Source organism: Quercus suber, unplaced genomic scaffold (assembly GCF_002906115.3).
Source record: "Quercus suber isolate HL8 unplaced genomic scaffold, Cork oak 2.0 scaffold_55, whole genome shotgun sequence".
Taxonomy (NCBI): Eukaryota; Viridiplantae; Streptophyta; class Magnoliopsida; order Fagales; family Fagaceae; genus Quercus; species Quercus suber.
Genome location: NW_027069520.1, coordinates 73,717 through 90,059, shown reverse-complemented (window position 1 = coordinate 90,059; position 16,343 = coordinate 73,717). Strand labels below are relative to the sequence as shown.

Below are 16,343 nucleotides of genomic sequence, written 5' to 3'. Positions count from 1 at the left end.
CTTTGATAACCTTTTTCATGCAGGAGTGGGAGATCAGATAGAGGAGTGCATGGATGCAGTGGAGAGTAGGGTGACTAATGACATGCGGGAAATTTTGTCCACTCAATTTACTTGAAGAAGTGAAGGTGGCCCTATTTCAAATAGGACCAATAAAAGCTCCAGGACCTAATGGTATGAATGCCCTTTTTTATAAAAAAAAAATTCTAGCATATTGTGGGTGATTCTGTTGTTTTAGCTGTTTTGAATTTTTTAAATAATGGTAACATGCTTCCTGATATTAATCACACAAATATTGTGCTTATTCCTAAAGTACAAAATCCGGAGAGAATGTTTGAGTTTAGACCTATAAGTTTGTGTAAGGTTATTTACAAAATTATTTCCAAGGTACTGCCTCATATCATATCACCCATACAAAGTGCTTTTGTACCGGGGTGACTGATCACTGATAATATCCTGGTGGCCTATGAGACACTTCATACCATGCATTTCAGGAAAAAGGGGAAGAAGGGCTCTTTGGCATTGAAGCTTGATATCAACAAGGCCTATGATCGAGTTGAGTGACATTTCCTGCAAAGTGTTATGGAAAAGATGGGGTTCCCAGCTAGTTGGATAGAGAGGGTGATGAGCTGTGTTACAACACCATCCTTTTCTATTCTGGTGAATGGGAAACCTTATGGTATGATTCATCCATCTAGAGGAATCCGTCAGGGAGATCTGATATCACCATACTTACTTTTCTTATGTGCAGAAGGCCTTACTACTTTGTTAAAAAAAGCAGAATCAGAAGGGAGGATCAAGGGAGTTTCCATTTGTAGAAGGGCACCAAAGATTACTAATCTTATGTTTGCAGATGATTCATTGCTATTTTGTCAGGCAACTCGGGTTGAAGGAGAAACTATAGCAGAAATCCTCCAAACGTATGCAAGAGCTTCTGGGCAAAGTATCAATTTGGAAAAGTCTTTAGCTTATTTTAGTAGTAATACATTGGAACGGTAGAAAGGCCAGGTTTTGGAGATTTTGGGAGTAAAGGAGGTTGATCGATTTGTAAACTATCTTGGTCTACCAACTCTAATTGGGAGGGCTAAGTATAACACCTTCTCATACTTGAAGGACAGAATTTGGAAGAAGCTCCAAGGATGGAAGGGCATGTTGTTGTCTAGGGCTTGCAAGGAAATCCTCATCAAGGCTGTGCTACAGTCCATACCAACATACACTATGAGTGTATTTCAAATCCCTTTGAAATCGTACACTGAATTGGATGCGTTGTGTGCATGGCAATGAATGAAAAATTCATTTGAAGAGTTGGGATAAGCTAACGGCTTTAAAGAAAGAAGGTGAAATGGGTTTTCAAGATTTGAGAGCTTTTAATTTGGCTATGTTGGCCAAGCAAGGGTGGAGGATGGTTCAAGGCAACGAATCGCTACTTTATCAATGTTTTAAGGCAAGGTACTTTCCAAGATCATCATTCCTAGAGGCTAAAGAATCCCCTAATTGCTCATATGTGTGGAGGAGCTTGATGTCAGCACAACTAATTCTTCAATCCAGTCACTGTTGGAGGGTTGGTAATGGATATTCACTCAATGCATTGAAGGATAGGTGGTTGCCTAATTTCCCAACAAACAAAGTCCTTAATTCGGTTCAGGAAAGTTAGGGTGAGTTGATGGTGGCGGATCTAATTAATCTGGAGCTGAACATATGGAAATATGAGGATATTATGGCTATATTTCATAGGGATGAAGCTGAAGCTATATGCCAAATTCCATTGAGCCGAAGAAATGTCCCTAACTCTATCTTTTGGTTGCATAATTCAAGGGGTTTGTTCACTGTTAAGTCCGCATATCATGTGGCTAGAAGGCTCTTAATTGATATGATTCGGGGTGGAACATCGAAAGAATGTGCTACAAAAAATGTCTAGACTGCAATACGGAAGCTTCGGCTCCCAAACAAAATAAAATTTTTCACCTAGAGAGCTTGCCACAAGATCCTCCCAACTGCAGCGAATCTGACTAGAAGAAAGTTGATTACTGAGGATAAATGCTCGATCTGTACAAGGGAAATAGAGTCCACCATTCATGCACTTTGGGATTGTGCAGCGGTTCAAGATATCTGGGTTGGAAGTTCTCGAAAGTTGCAGAAAGCTAGACATAGCCAGTCTGATATGATGCACTTGATGGAGGAGTTCTTGGAGCACTTTACTAAAGATGAGTTTGAGTTATTTTGGACCCAAGCGTGGATAGTGTGGAACCAGCGTAACTGCTTGCTGGATGGAGGAAAAATGAAGGTCTTGAGTAGCTTGACTAAACGGGTTGAGGAGTCTATTGCAGAATTCAAGTTCACACAAACCTGGCTGGATGCACAGATGAGGTAACAACCAAACGGGGATACATGGCAGCCACCACCAACAGAGGCGTACAAACTAAATTTTGATGCAGCTGTATTTTTGGAGTCAGGCAGAACACGATATGGTGCAATTATTCAAAATGAAAAAGGAGAGGTAATGGCTGCTATGACTGCTAGTGATTCGATGGTGCGCCCAAGTGATGAAGCAGAATTTCTTGCTTGCCGAAGAACCATAGAATTTGCTGTGGATGCTGGTTTTTCGAGGATGATAATTGAAGGGGACAACATTAATGTCATTAATGCCATCTCTTCTTCTTTGGAAAACACTTCACCGTTTGGCAATGTTGTGGATGATATTCGACATTTGTTGAGGGGTTTGCAATGGTTTAGTGTTTGCTGTATTAGGAGGGGTGGGAATCGAGTAGCACATGCTTTGGCCCAATATGCTAGAAATACTTTAGATGAGGATGTTTACTGGATGGAGGACTCTCCCCCACTAGCACTTGATGCTTTGTATCATGACATTTCACTTCTTTAATTGAATGAACATTCCCCTTTCCCAAAAAAAAAAAAATTAAACACAAAACTCATTTCCAATAGTGTTTGTTTTAGCGTTTTAGTTTTCATTTTTTGAAAATTATTCTCCAAATTTAATGTTGAGATTAGCTTTTTGAACACCATCAAAATGATGCTTTTAGCTTTCAGCTTGGGTCTTATGTTTTCTAAAGTGGATGACATTTTTGTAAATTATGAAATAAGTGCTTCAAAATCCATCAAACATTTTAAACATTTTTTGTTGGGTTTTTTGTTTACAGGGAGTATCTAATACCATTAAAATGACAATAACTCCTCAGTTTTCTAACTAGATATGTTGATTGATTACGTATCTTTCATTCGCATTTAAGATGAAGCTTCTTTTTTTTTTTTTCTTTTTTTTTTCTTTTTTTGAAAATGTTACAATAGTTCGAACTATTTTTCCCCTAAACCTCCTAAGCATTTTGTAAATAGGGAGGTACCAATAAAATTACAAGGCCCTTGGCATTTAAGATAAAACTGTATGCCTATTTGATGAAAAATTATTCAATAAACCAAAAACAATACAGACCAATAATAGACCCACTATTATGTGAGAAAAAAAAAGAAAAAAAAAAAAAGAGCATTATTCCCTATTTGATTGCACATTTTTTAAAATTTGTTTTCAACTTTTAGAAACAAAAACAAAAACTCTTATTCTCAATGGTGTTTGATTTAATGTCTAGTTTTCGGTGTTTAAAATTTATTCTCAAAATACAATGTTGATATCATTTATTTATTTTTTTGAAAAACTTCAAAATGAAGTTTTCAACTTTTTTAAGCTTGGGTTTATGTGTTTTCTAAAGGGGCCGGTGGCATTTTTGTAAATTACGAGATATGTGTGCTTCGAAAACCATTAGTCCCATTAGCATCGTTTTGGCATTTCTGGTTAGGTTTGCTATTCATAAGGAGAAATCTAATACCATTAAATAGATAATAACTCTGTAACTTGATTAGATATGTTGATTGATTACATGACTTGATTCATATTTAAGAAATGCATTTAGGATGTAAGCCAAGTTTGATGAAAAATAATTCAATACACCTGGAGTAATGCTTCCCCCCGCCCCCCAACATAATGGTCTCGCTATAAATTTTGATTAATGGAACCCACAATTATGTGACAAGAAAAAGTATTGATTTACCATTTTTTTTTTCCAATTTTGATGGGAAATTATATACTAATACACTAGAAACAATACTTAGTTACTTACAACTTTAACATGAATGATGGATCTCTCCATCATTGGACCTACAATTATATGAAAGGAATGAACATTACTCCCAAAATACTTAATAATTACTTATGTTAGAGAACACGTCTTTAAAAATGTTTTAAGCTTCTTCTTTTTATTAATACATCGATAATTGAGGGTAAGAAGATTTGAACTTTGAATGTTTTCATTGAAAACATCAAGTGGTGCCAGTTGCTACAAAGCTCCTAGCAAAAATTGTTTTGAGCTTTTTAAAACAAAAATATTGCTCCCTATGGTGTTTGGTTTAGTGTTTTACTTTTTAGTTTTTGAAAAAAAAAAAATATATATATATATATATATATAATTTGATACTCCCTATGGTGTTTGGTTTAGTGTTTTACTTTTTAGTTTTTGAAAAAAAAAAAAAATATATATATATATATATAATTTGATAGTTGGGGAAGAGAGATTTGAACCCTTGTTTCCACTAGAAACACTATGAGGTCCTAACTAATTGAATTATAATAAGGCTCTTGACAAAATAGACAGTCAAAATTAAATATTTTTTATACATTAAAATGAAGTTTTCGGTTTGGGTTTTATGTTTTCTAAAGCTGGCGGTGCCTACTATACTAAGCACTGATATAGAAAAAATCGCCATTTCCATCCTTTCAAATACCAAAATTTTTCCACCGAAATAAATAAAACAAAACTACACATAGAAAACAATCGAAATTACTTCACTGCTCACTATTCGTAGTCTAAAAGGTAAATCAAATAGTGGGTATAATAACTAATAAGCACACCTCTTTTAGCGTTTGCAGGCAAATAAATGTTAGCATATGTGAGTTTGCCTTTTTTGGCTTAGTCTCACGGCACTGTTTATGATCCAGTCAAAAACTCAGCAAAATAAGTAGATAAGTGGCACTGTTCACAACCCACGGCACTATTCATCATTAAAAAATATTTTGCATGTTTTCAACAATAAGTTTTCAATTTTTAATAAAATTAGCAGTATCCAAACAGACTCTTAATATATTATTATTAAACGAAGCCATGCTATGCATCAATGGAGGCATACGTGCATTCACTCACAAGTCACAAGCTGCGTACCTATTACCTAACCGTGGCACAAGTAATCAAACCTACCCCCCCCCCTTTTTTTTTCCCTCTGGTCAAAACTCAAAAGGTCCTCAAGTTTCTGATGGAACTAACTATAATGGCATTGGAGTTTTGGATTGGAACTAACCTTCCACAAGGTCAACAGAGTTTTGCGTATCCTTTGGTGTTAAAAAAGTCTAAGACCACATACTTTGACATAACTTAAACATATGGCGAGTGATGATTGGACCATATGTAAATGATGTATTCCAATTATACAGATGTGTAAATTATGTCAAAGCATGAGCAAGAGTACGCGTCCGTAGAAGAACTGGTTGGTGCTTTCTTTGACATTTTTTGAACAAGCAAATGGTCTTGGTGTTTTCTTTAACCTGTTTGGACGAGATTAGATAATTAGTTTATTTTAGACTAAATTATATTTTTAGCCCTAAAGATGACTTTTTAATATGCATTGTCTAAAATTTTCATTTTATTCTACCAAGTTTAATTTGTTTTCAAAATAGTCATTCCATCTATCTTTGAATATTGAGATTGATTTGATCATTAAGTACCAAAAAATTGATGTCGCTTCTTTTTTTCTTATTAATAGAAAAAATCAACCAATACCATTAAACCACAAGATTCATTGTCCTTTTTATAGAACAGCTTTATTAGTCAAGCTGAAAAGGTACATGAACAATTGGACATACAATTTAATGTCTGTATTTGTACATTTTATTATTTGGATAGTTGCTAAGTATTATTAGGAAATTCACATGAAGAGTGAGAATCAGATAGCACTTCAAGAAAGCACAAAAGGACTAACATATGAATGTGACAACGGTAAATGCCACTACTTAGAGCTAGGAAAATGTAGAGTCAAAAGTGCATTATAGAACAGAAATTTCACACCACAAAAGAATAGCACATCATAAAGCTCCAAGTTGTTGTACCTAAAGGGGGGGTTCAGATACAGCATTAATATAGTTTTTACATCTCTCTCTCCTTTAAAAAAAATTATTAGCAGGTAAAGAAATTACAGAGTTGAAAAGTTAAACAAAATTTTGCACACTAAAATTCCCTGTGCATTAGGGAACTATTGAAGTATAAAACCAACAAAGTAAGAGGCATTCACCAAGTATGTTGCTGTCATAAAAGACTAACCATAGAAATTTAAAAATATGGAAAATTTAGTATTACTTAAAATCATCACAACATTACAATGCAGAATCCATTATAGTTACTCTTGAGAAACATAAGGGTAGTAGTGTGATTATGTTCATAAATGAAAGAAATTCAATAACCAACCATCTCAACTTTAGGAAAAAAATGAAACAAGAAAAATTCTTAAGATCATCAACAAGAGAATCTGGATTCATTATGCAACAAAAGTAAAAGAAAATAATACCTTAATTTACTCCCAATGAAAGGGAAGATTTTGAGGGGTTTGATTTCCCTGTGATCCATCAGACCCCATGAGAAACATTCCCTGGCAATGTACATTATTACCACTGCCATTTGAAACCAGAACTGAATCCATTGGCTCTAAAGTACTGTCACCATGTAGGCTTGGGCCTAAAGGCTGCACTAGGGAGGCTGAGTTAGGATGCATTACATGACTCAAATTGAGCCCGGATGACTGTGACTGAGGTGATGACAGAAGAGAGAGAGCACAATCCGAGTCATGGACTCTAGCTGTTAACCTGTCACAATACATTTTGCTCCTAGCCCTATCACTTTCCGAAGCAATGGTCCTCAGAAGCGGCTGGCAGACAGGAGCCTCAAGAGATAATTGATTGTTGAGCGTGGTGCTGCCATTTTGCAAGAATGAGAGTTGCTTCCCTCCTCCTATATAGCTGCTAGTGCTAGGGGATGATCCAAGATATAGTTTCTGTTTATCAAGTAACTGTAATTGTTGCTGCTGGTTAGGAAGCCTAGCATCTGCTGCAGTATTGAGAACTCCAGTCCAGGCAGGGCTCATCACAGTGGTGGAGGGATATACATGTGTACCAGAGAATTGTATGAATTGGGGACCTGAAACAACAAAAACCAAGCTTTAGTCCTAAAATTTTTAAGTCAGCTATTGATCTGATAGAATTAGGAGTATCTACAGTCTTTTTGGTGCTTTTTCCAAAAATAATATTGCATCCAAAAGGATGCTTCTAATAAGTCAGAATCAGTTTTGGGATTAGAGCTACCTGGGTTTGTAAACTGATATTAAAGCAGCTTTGAAGAAATAACTAACAGTAAACATATTAAAAGTTATATGCTAAACATGCACGCAAATTTCTAATTCATGTTGGACTCAATGACCTCAAGAAAAAATCTGCAGTTAAAATGATTTCCATTTGAAAAGAGGCACTGTAGAGATTGAAAAACATTTTGGTTATCACAATTTTTGTCTAGTACGAAAAGCCAAAGAATGACACACATTGAACTGACATCTAGAAATGACTCTAGTGGCCCCTAGAGTCATGAAATCTCACCATCAATCATTGCTGGCATTGAAGCACTCAGCTGAGTGGATATTCAGCATAAAGAGTTTTAGTCTTTTAGAGAAAATTGCATCCTAAAAGCTTTGTGTTTGTGTGTGCGCAGTGCACATGCCAATTCATAGCTGAAAATGAGTTCAATCAGCCTTCATCAAAGCTAACCTTGATAATTAGACAAAAAGTTCCCAGATCGAGACAGGGTTTCTGGCTGAGGCTTTCTTCGCCTTCTGTTGTGTCCATCAAGACGTTTCCTGCAGCTTCTCTTCCCTTCATCAAATTCCTCCAGTGAATGGAACCTACAAAAAGAGTGATGGAATTATTTAGAAACTAGGCTTGCAAGGGGTAATGGTGCAGAAGATAAGGGGATTCTTTGCATATGAAATTAAGAAACAATCAATTATAGAGATATCAATTAAATCTAAAATTGAATTCTTTCATATGTGCATGAGATAAAAAATACTTAACTAAGCCTTAGTCCTAATTAAGTTATGGTCAACTATGGATCCTCATCTCCTAATTGAGGTCAATCACGTGTATTCTTTTATACCATTCAATTTTATCAAATCTAAAAATCATGTTCTCTTTCACCTCCCAATTTAACTTACATGAGAAGAACAATGCGAAAAGGAATCTGAGCTATGGATCTTCATCAACTAATTAAGGTTGGTGACTTGTATTCTTTTATGCAATTCTATCCAATCTAAAATCATATTCTCTTTCACCTCCCTATTTTACTTACATGAGAAAAACAATCTGAGCTAGTCATCAGCAAGGATTTTATGAAAAAAAAAAACTACTTTTGAGCATATAGAACTAAACAAAATTTCTATTAGAGGGATGAGATTAGTTAGATGAACCATCCAATCCAAAGTAATGAATGGTCAAAGAGGGTCAAGGAAAAAAAAAATACAGACTTCAATATCACACAAAGACCGGACATGGGAGACTGCTCCTAGACATTTAGATGAAAAATATAGCTTGTCAATAGTTTCAGTCTTTCATATGATATTACATGTTTTCCTTAAACTTAAGTTCTCTGTATACTAAGCTAGTCCTTATCAAGCTATTATATCTATACACAGAGAGTATACTCCTATCAGAATCTGGGTACTTAATTTTACACCTCTAAAACAAAGTAAGACCAGAGATACTCATGGACAGAGAACACTAAAAACAAATTTTATTGAAATTAGTCCACACACTTTTATTGACTATACAATTAGGAAATAGTATATTACAGTTATATTAGCAAAAGGACTACAGAACACACACTCCTAAAAACAAATTTTAGTAATCAAGAGCATAGCTGATGTGACTTTCACTAGGAAAGCACTAATACCATCAATCAACTAGTACCTGCTACACTGCTGGCAAAATCTTTGCTTCTGACCACAGATGGTTACTTGTGGAGTCTTTGAATGGAGCTCACACACCTTGTGGCGCCTATGGTAATCCCTGCAAATACTAAGATCTGAGGTGCATCCATCAACTAGGCATGACACTGGCAGAGTTCCATTATTGGCTGCTCTTGCTCTCTTCGATGACCCTGAAGGTGGTGATGCCATTTTTGAGACTCCAGGCTCCTTCCATTTATTCACTGACTCATTGCCTGAACTTCCCACCTGACCAAGCTTCAAGTCAACTGAAAAATCCCCCCTTTGGGCTCTATGATCTCCAAAACTACTTGACCCACTAACTGTTTCTATGTTAGGAAATGCTCCTTGTCCCAACTCTGACAAATCCCAAGAAGGTGCTTTCAAGTTCCAGTCCATACAAACTGTCACTTCTAGATTTCTTCTACTTCTCCAAACACCTCTATTCACCCCCACAACCCTTTTAAGCTTCTCTTTTTCACTATGAATTTGAGGCACCCTTAAAGAGAAATTATTTCATGACAGCATCAAGCAAAACAAGAGCAACAAGTCAAAAATTACAGTCTTTAGAGAATAAGCACTGTGTTAGAAATTAAAAATTGATTAAAAAAAACATTAATTTACATAAATCTTTTATTGGGGACCTTCAAATTGTAAAATTTCAAAGAAACCAACAGTAGAAAGTAAAAGGAAAGCTAGAAGTGAAACAATAGGAATCCTTGAAATGCATCACAAAATTTTTGTTCTTGTTAAAATAAAAGCCAAAAAAAATAGTAATAATATAAGAAAACATATCAGAAAGTTACATTTTTTTTAATTAAAAAAATGACTGCTAAGAATAGAAGTAGAATAGCAGAGAGACTTCCAAGGACTTTGGAAGCTAAAAATGAAAAGTACCAACCAGAAATAAAGAAGTAATATAACATATAAAGAAACAGCAAGAGGAAAGAGGTGAGAGAGAGAGAGAGAGTACTTACAGTTACAGTCAATTACAGCAAAATGAAGACTGTTTGCTATTTCCAGCCACTCATTCCCTGACAAGGATTGCATTACAAACTTTAAAGTAGCAAAGTCAGTTTTTTTTTTTTTTTTTTTTTTTTACTACACTGCTGGCAAAATCTTTGCTTCTGACCACAGATGGTTACTTGTGGAGTCTTTGAATGGAGCTCACACACCTTGTGGCGCCTATGGTAATCCCTGCAAATACTAAGATCTGAGGTGCATCCATCAACTAGGCATGACACTGGCAGAGTTCCATTATTGGCTGCTCTTGCTCTCTTCGATGACCCTGAAGGTGGTGATGCCATTTTTGAGACTCCAGGCTCCTTCCATTTATTCACTGACTCATTGCCTGAACTTCCCACCTGACCAAGCTTCAAGTCAACTGAAAAATCCCCCCTTTGGGCTCTATGATCTCCAAAACTACTTGACCCACTAACTGTTTCTATGTTAGGAAATGCTCCTTGTCCCAATTCTGACAAATCCCAAGAAGGTGCTTTCAAGTTCCAGTCCATACAAACTGTCACTTCTAGATTTCTTCTACTTCTCCAAACACCTCTATTCACCCCCACAACCCTTTTAAGCTTCTCTTTTTCACTATGAATTTGAGGCACCCTTAAAGAGAAATTATTTCATGACAGCATCAAGCAAAACAAGAGCAACAAGTCAAAAATTACAGTCTTTAGAGAATAAGCACTGTGTTAGAAATTAAAAATTGATTAAAAAAAACATTAATTTACATAAATCTTTTATTGGGGACCTTCAAATTGTAAAATTTCAAAGAAACCAACAGTAGAAAGTAAAAGGAAAGCTAGAAGTGAAACAATAGGAATCCTTGAAATGCATCACAAAATTTTTGTTCTTGTTAAAATAAAAGCCAAAAAAAATAGTAATAATATAAGAAAACATATCAGAAAGTTACATTTTTTTTAATTAAAAAAATGACTGCTAAGAATAGAAGTAGAATAGCAGAGAGACTTCCAAGGACTTTGGAAGCTAAAAATGAAAAGTACCAACCAGAAATAAAGAAGTAATATAACATATAAAGAAACAGCAAGAGGAAAGAGGTGAGAGAGAGAGAGAGAGTACTTACAGTTACAGTCAATTACAGCAAAATGAAGACTGTTTGCTATTTCCAGCCACTCATTCCCTGACAAGGATTGCATTACAAACTTTAAAGTAGCAAAGTCAGTTTTTTTTTTTTTTTTTTTTTGTTAATACAAAAAGAAAAGAACTTGTAAAAGAGAATCATTCAGTACTGTACCTGTTAGCACAATGCAATTGAAGGTTTTTTGTGCCTAGAAAGAGAGAATGGATAATGTATTGAAATGGGTAGAGAAATATTGAGAGAGAAAAGATAATAGTGGAAGTGTGAGGAGCTATAAGTCTATAGCTAGATTTGTTGGGTTTTTTCTAAGCAAGCTCTAGTTTTTTTTTTAATATTTTTTTTCCTTTTCCATTTAGGGTTTTGTTTGTTTGAATGTATTGTAGGTAGGTCTTGAAGAAAGGAAGGAGGACAGGCTGTTGTTGCTTTCAACTTTTGTAAGCCAAAGAAAAAAAAAAAAGAAGTACAAGGATGGGTGCTTAAGACAAAGCATGTGGCATTGTGTTTCACATTTCATGGCATGTCTTTCTTTTTGGGTTTCTTTTACTACGTGGGTTTTGGGAACTATAGTCCACGCTCCTATGGGAGAGAGTGGGAAAGCTACACTTCAAAATTTGAAACCCCATCTTGAAGCTCAAAGGGAATTGGAATTGGAATCTAATTTTAGTTGCCTTATACTTTTGATGGACTATCTTCCCACTCTAATGATTATTTTTGTGAGCAATGCTGGAGACACAAAAAAAAAAAATTGACAATATTTTTGCCTTTTCCTGATGTGGTAAGTTTGTATTGTTTTCATCTCGACTCATTGTTGACATTACTTTTTAAATTACTACTAATTATAATCTGTTATATCAATAAGTATTATATTTTGTTGTTAAATTTTTTGTGTCCGTAAATTTTATCTACTTCTGCAGGGGACCCATAATCTACTCTGATTATTTTGTTGTCAATCTTGTTGATGCCTACTGATAGCTGCTTGGGACGGATTACAAGACGCCCATTAGGGATTCATTCAAGACATCCATTATCAAAAGCTATTTAAAAAGAAAATACACTTAGGGTGCATTTGGTTTGCATTTTGGAGCCCAGCGTCTGTGATTGGCTTCTTTTTTTTTTTTTTTTTGACCAGCGCCTGGTGTACTATTCATGGAACATAAACAGTGCATCAAGGTAAATAAATAGTGCAATGTTCATGTGAACAGTAATCAGAATATATATTTTTTTATTGTTTTCAGTTTTCAATAAAATAAGCAGTATCCAAACTCATACTTGACACATCCGATAAAATTAGAATGATACTAAGAAAGGGTTGATTCTCACACTCCTCATTATATATCGTTTATATACATTACTTATTTGCATTTTAAATATGGCCACTAATAAAAAAAAAAATGAGCATCTCATGCGAAATTGTGTATGTTGTATGTGTAGAGTGTACATCAATGAATACGTGAAAAGTGAGAACAATTGTATAAGAATAATTCATAAATAAATTTTGTAGTACTACATTCTTTGTTAAGCTGCATCTGCCTAAAAGTTGAACCTAACCTTAATTTTGCGCATATTGAGATGAAAAGCACCGGTTGATAAAGAGAAGCAACCCTTTTTTTTATATATAGATATAGAAGAGAAGCAACGCATTAAGCATAAAGCAATAGCAAAAGTAGATTTGTGAATATAAATTAACCCAAAAAAAAAAAAAAACATATGTGAGAATCTTGCAAATTACAAATCCTTATTTGTATCTATTTATATAATTGAAATAAAAAAAAATAACCGTCTTGATTAATTACTAGTATATATATATATATATATATATAATAATAATAAGATTCTCTAGTGTCCATTTTTGTTTTGCCAAAATTAATCTTATTATATACTGTACTAGTTTAAAAATAAATTAGTGATAACAAATTGGTGATACTGAATTGATTCTATTTTGATAACATAGGGCACGTTTTTGCTACAACTAACACGATTTTGTTTTTTTATACCAACTTCGAAATTTAAAACAGCAATGACTTCTATGCTAATCATATTTAATCACCAGTTTCCAACAGTTTTTTTTAATCAATTATCATCAAATTGACTTTGAACACATAGTAACGATTTCTATACACATCAAATTTAATTTCCACAGGTACAACATGATTCAATTTTCATAAAATTATAGTACTTTTATATGCCCAAAAAAACAAAACCATATGCAGTTTTCTTATTATACTGGTTTAATGGAGGTGTCCTGGAATACTGTGCATTCTAGTCATGAATGGCTAGTTTCTAGTACTCTCGTTGTTTCACACAACGGGCATCGAATTAATGGTTAATGTCGCATTCCTTGAAACAAAAAACAAAATGGGCTGCAAAAACTAGTTGTATTATTTAATGAACACTGTTCATTAGTTGAAAAGTTCCGATTTATGAAGACTTTTTGAGATGAGTACAATCGAGCATTCAACTGGTGACTAATATATAGCCAAAAAAGAAAAAAACTGGTACCTATAATAGCGGCTGCTGGGAATGCTGTTTTTTCTTTCCAGGTATTTTTTTTGTAATATATATTGAGTGTGTTTATATAAGCTATTTGATAACTGTGTTTTAAGTTTAAAATAAATATAATTATTAAAAAAAGAGTTTAAAGTGAATATTTGTAAAAATACTACGAGGAGTTGTGATTGCAAATCAGAATTTTAGGTTTTAAAAACGCACTCTTTTAAGGTCTATTTGGGATTTGCTTATTTTACTGAAATTGAAATTTTTTTGTTGAAAGTACTGTAAATAAAGGTAAAAGTTAGCTGAAATAGTATAGTGAGACTCATGAATAGTACCAAAAAATACAGTGAGACTTATGAATAGTAACAAAAATAAGCTGACAAAATTAAGCCATGCCAAACGGACACTTAAACTCCCAAATGCTTAACTAAGCAGTCTCATAATTATCGTAATATAAAATAAATAAATAAAAGATAACCTCGGTACACTTTTAGTATAGGTATCAAATTCCAGTCTTTCTATACGTATTGCCCATGTTCATCAAATGCAAAGATGTTTTTTGAAAATACGTATTGTAATGTAAAACCCAATGCAATCATAATGAGGAGATTTGAAAACTATTATTCCCATAATGAACTTATTAACTAAAACCCAATGCAATCATAATGATTTAATATCCTAATTTCTTTTTTATAATTTGATAGTACAATGGGGAGATATAAACCATCATAATCATTCTCCTAATAAATAATAAGTATGTCACTGAGTTATAAGGCTCTTAATTAATATCTAAATTATCATATTTTATTTATTGTTATATTATATTCCAAACTTAACAATTTAATATATTAATAGTTGCGTGAATGCACTAATTAAGAAGAAATTGAATGAATCATATTTCATTAGAAAGTAACAAAAATTAATAAATAAATATCTTTTTTACACGATGTTGAGTGAGTCCAAAAACACCTAGGCCATAGAAAAATAAATAGGCATATCTCAAACTAGTTTGCAATGTTGTTCTATTCATATGTAGTAGAAAATTGACTAGCCGCATTGGTTGGCAACTTTTTCCTTTGTAATTGGATGAGAGATCTATGCATTTGGAACTAGGAGTTGGTTTCTACCCAATGAAACCAATTTGGGCCACTTATCAATTTGTGGTCCACACTTTGATCAATTAATTGTAGCATGTGGACTTTGGGAGTCGAACGTGGCGCCTAAACAGTACACATATGACGTAAACCCATGGTAGACGTGTGCTGTCAAAAAAGCACAATAAAATGATGTCATTGATAAAAAATAATTAAATAAAAAATATTGAAAAGAAGATTTGATATCGTTGTTACACCACTCATAAAATGATATTGGTATCACTCATAATTTGATATTTTAATTGAGTTTTGGTTAACTCGGCAACCGTTGAATAAGCAATTTTGAGTTTAAATTTTGTTTGTACCAAAAATTGATTATTATATTAGTCTGATAATAAAGAATAATCATTATGAAACAGACATATAAATTCAAAATTTTATCATATCTATGAAAAAAAAATATTAGTATCTCATTAAATTATAAAATAATATTAGGTCCATACATTTCACTTTTAAAAGAGTGGGGCTATAATTAATACAAAAATTGTTACATAAATCTTATATGTATATTTATCAAGTTGTAAACACAAACAAAAAAAATAATTCTATAACATTTTTATTATATTATTACTGTGACATTAATCATATTTATTATTATATTAGTTAATAAGTGAATACTTACTAGATACACTCAAAATATTTCTGATGTGTTCCTCCAAAAAAAAAAGAAAAAAGAAAAAGAAAAGCCATTTAATGTAATAATATGGCTAGCTTTTTTTTCTTTTCTTTTTTTTGACAAGAAAATAATATGGCTAGCTTAAGCTTAAAAAATATATGCAAAAAAAGGTAAGGGAAAAAAAAAATACAAAACCTACTTATGGTTTCCATGTAAGACATGAACTTCCTTTAAAATTTGAGTCTAACACTTTAGTCTAGTCCTCTATAATATTGTTTAGGCAATATTGTTTACGCTTAAACCATTAAATATCTATGAAAATAAATAGTGAGCTAATCATATGATAACATGTGCCTATATATTATTTTCACACAAAATAGTACCACCAAAGGTTTTGTGTTACATTCAAAACCAAAAAAAAATTAAGTGTTAAAGATTTAACAATCTATACATAACCAATACAAAATGTGATTGTTTGGGAAAAAAAAGTTTTTATCTCTTAGTTTTTTACCGCATGTCTAAGTTTTTTTTTTTAATTAAAAAAATTAAGTTAATCTTTGGGTTTTTCACATATTTAATATAAAAAACTACCAAAAATTATATCTCTCAATAAATATATATATATATATATATAGAAAGGGAGAGAGTTTTAACTTGGCGTCTGCTCCTAAAAAAAATTAAGTTAATCTTTGGGTTTTTCACATATTTAATATAAAAAACTACCAAAAATTATATCTCTCAATAAATATATATATATATATATATAGAAAGGGAGAGAGTTTTAACTTGGCGTCTGCTCCTGATGATAGTTTTTTATCATCAAACTAAGATATAAATCGGTTTTTGGTATAGGTGGAGATTGAACCAAAAATTTCTTATTTAACTATCAAAAACTTTA

The 16,343-nt window shown here is 33.1% G+C and overlaps 1 protein-coding gene and 1 long non-coding RNA gene across 2 annotated transcripts; both read right to left on the bottom strand.

Annotated features, from left to right (window-relative positions):
* Positions 1-6,357: 6,357 nt before the first annotated feature.
* On the bottom strand, positions 6,358-10,154 carry LOC112006450 (squamosa promoter-binding-like protein 13A). The gene is made up of 4 exons (XM_024038720.2): positions 10,053-10,154; positions 9,059-9,574; positions 7,865-7,998; positions 6,358-7,244 (listed from the first exon to the last, which is right to left on the bottom strand). The coding sequence occupies exons 2-4, from the start codon at positions 9,472-9,474 to the stop codon at positions 6,625-6,627; spliced, it is 1,170 nt and encodes a 389-aa protein (XP_023894488.1). The 5' UTR covers positions 9,475-9,574; positions 10,053-10,154; the 3' UTR covers positions 6,358-6,624.
* Positions 10,155-10,588: 434 nt separating this feature from the next.
* On the bottom strand, positions 10,589-11,677 carry LOC136067006 (uncharacterized). Its single transcript, XR_010628535.1, has 3 exons — positions 11,339-11,677; positions 11,168-11,246; positions 10,589-10,689 (listed from the first exon to the last, which is right to left on the bottom strand). It is a non-coding gene; the product is annotated as an uncharacterized LOC136067006 (long non-coding RNA).
* Positions 11,678-16,343: the final 4,666 nt, after the last annotated feature.

Excerpts from the sequence above, each read along its gene's own strand:
- LOC112006450 (XM_024038720.2), bottom strand. The coding sequence starts at position 9,474 with ATGGACTGGAACTTGAAAGCACCTTCTTGGGATTTGTCAGAGTTGGGA. Across the intron at positions 7,999-9,058 it reads TTTTGCCAGCAGTGTAGCAG|GTTCCATTCACTGGAGGAAT; the intron begins GTACTAGTTGAT and ends CTCTTTTTGTAG. Across the intron at positions 7,245-7,864 it reads CTTTTTGTCTAATTATCAAG|GTCCCCAATTCATACAATTC; the intron begins GTTAGCTTTGAT and ends TTGTTGTTTCAG.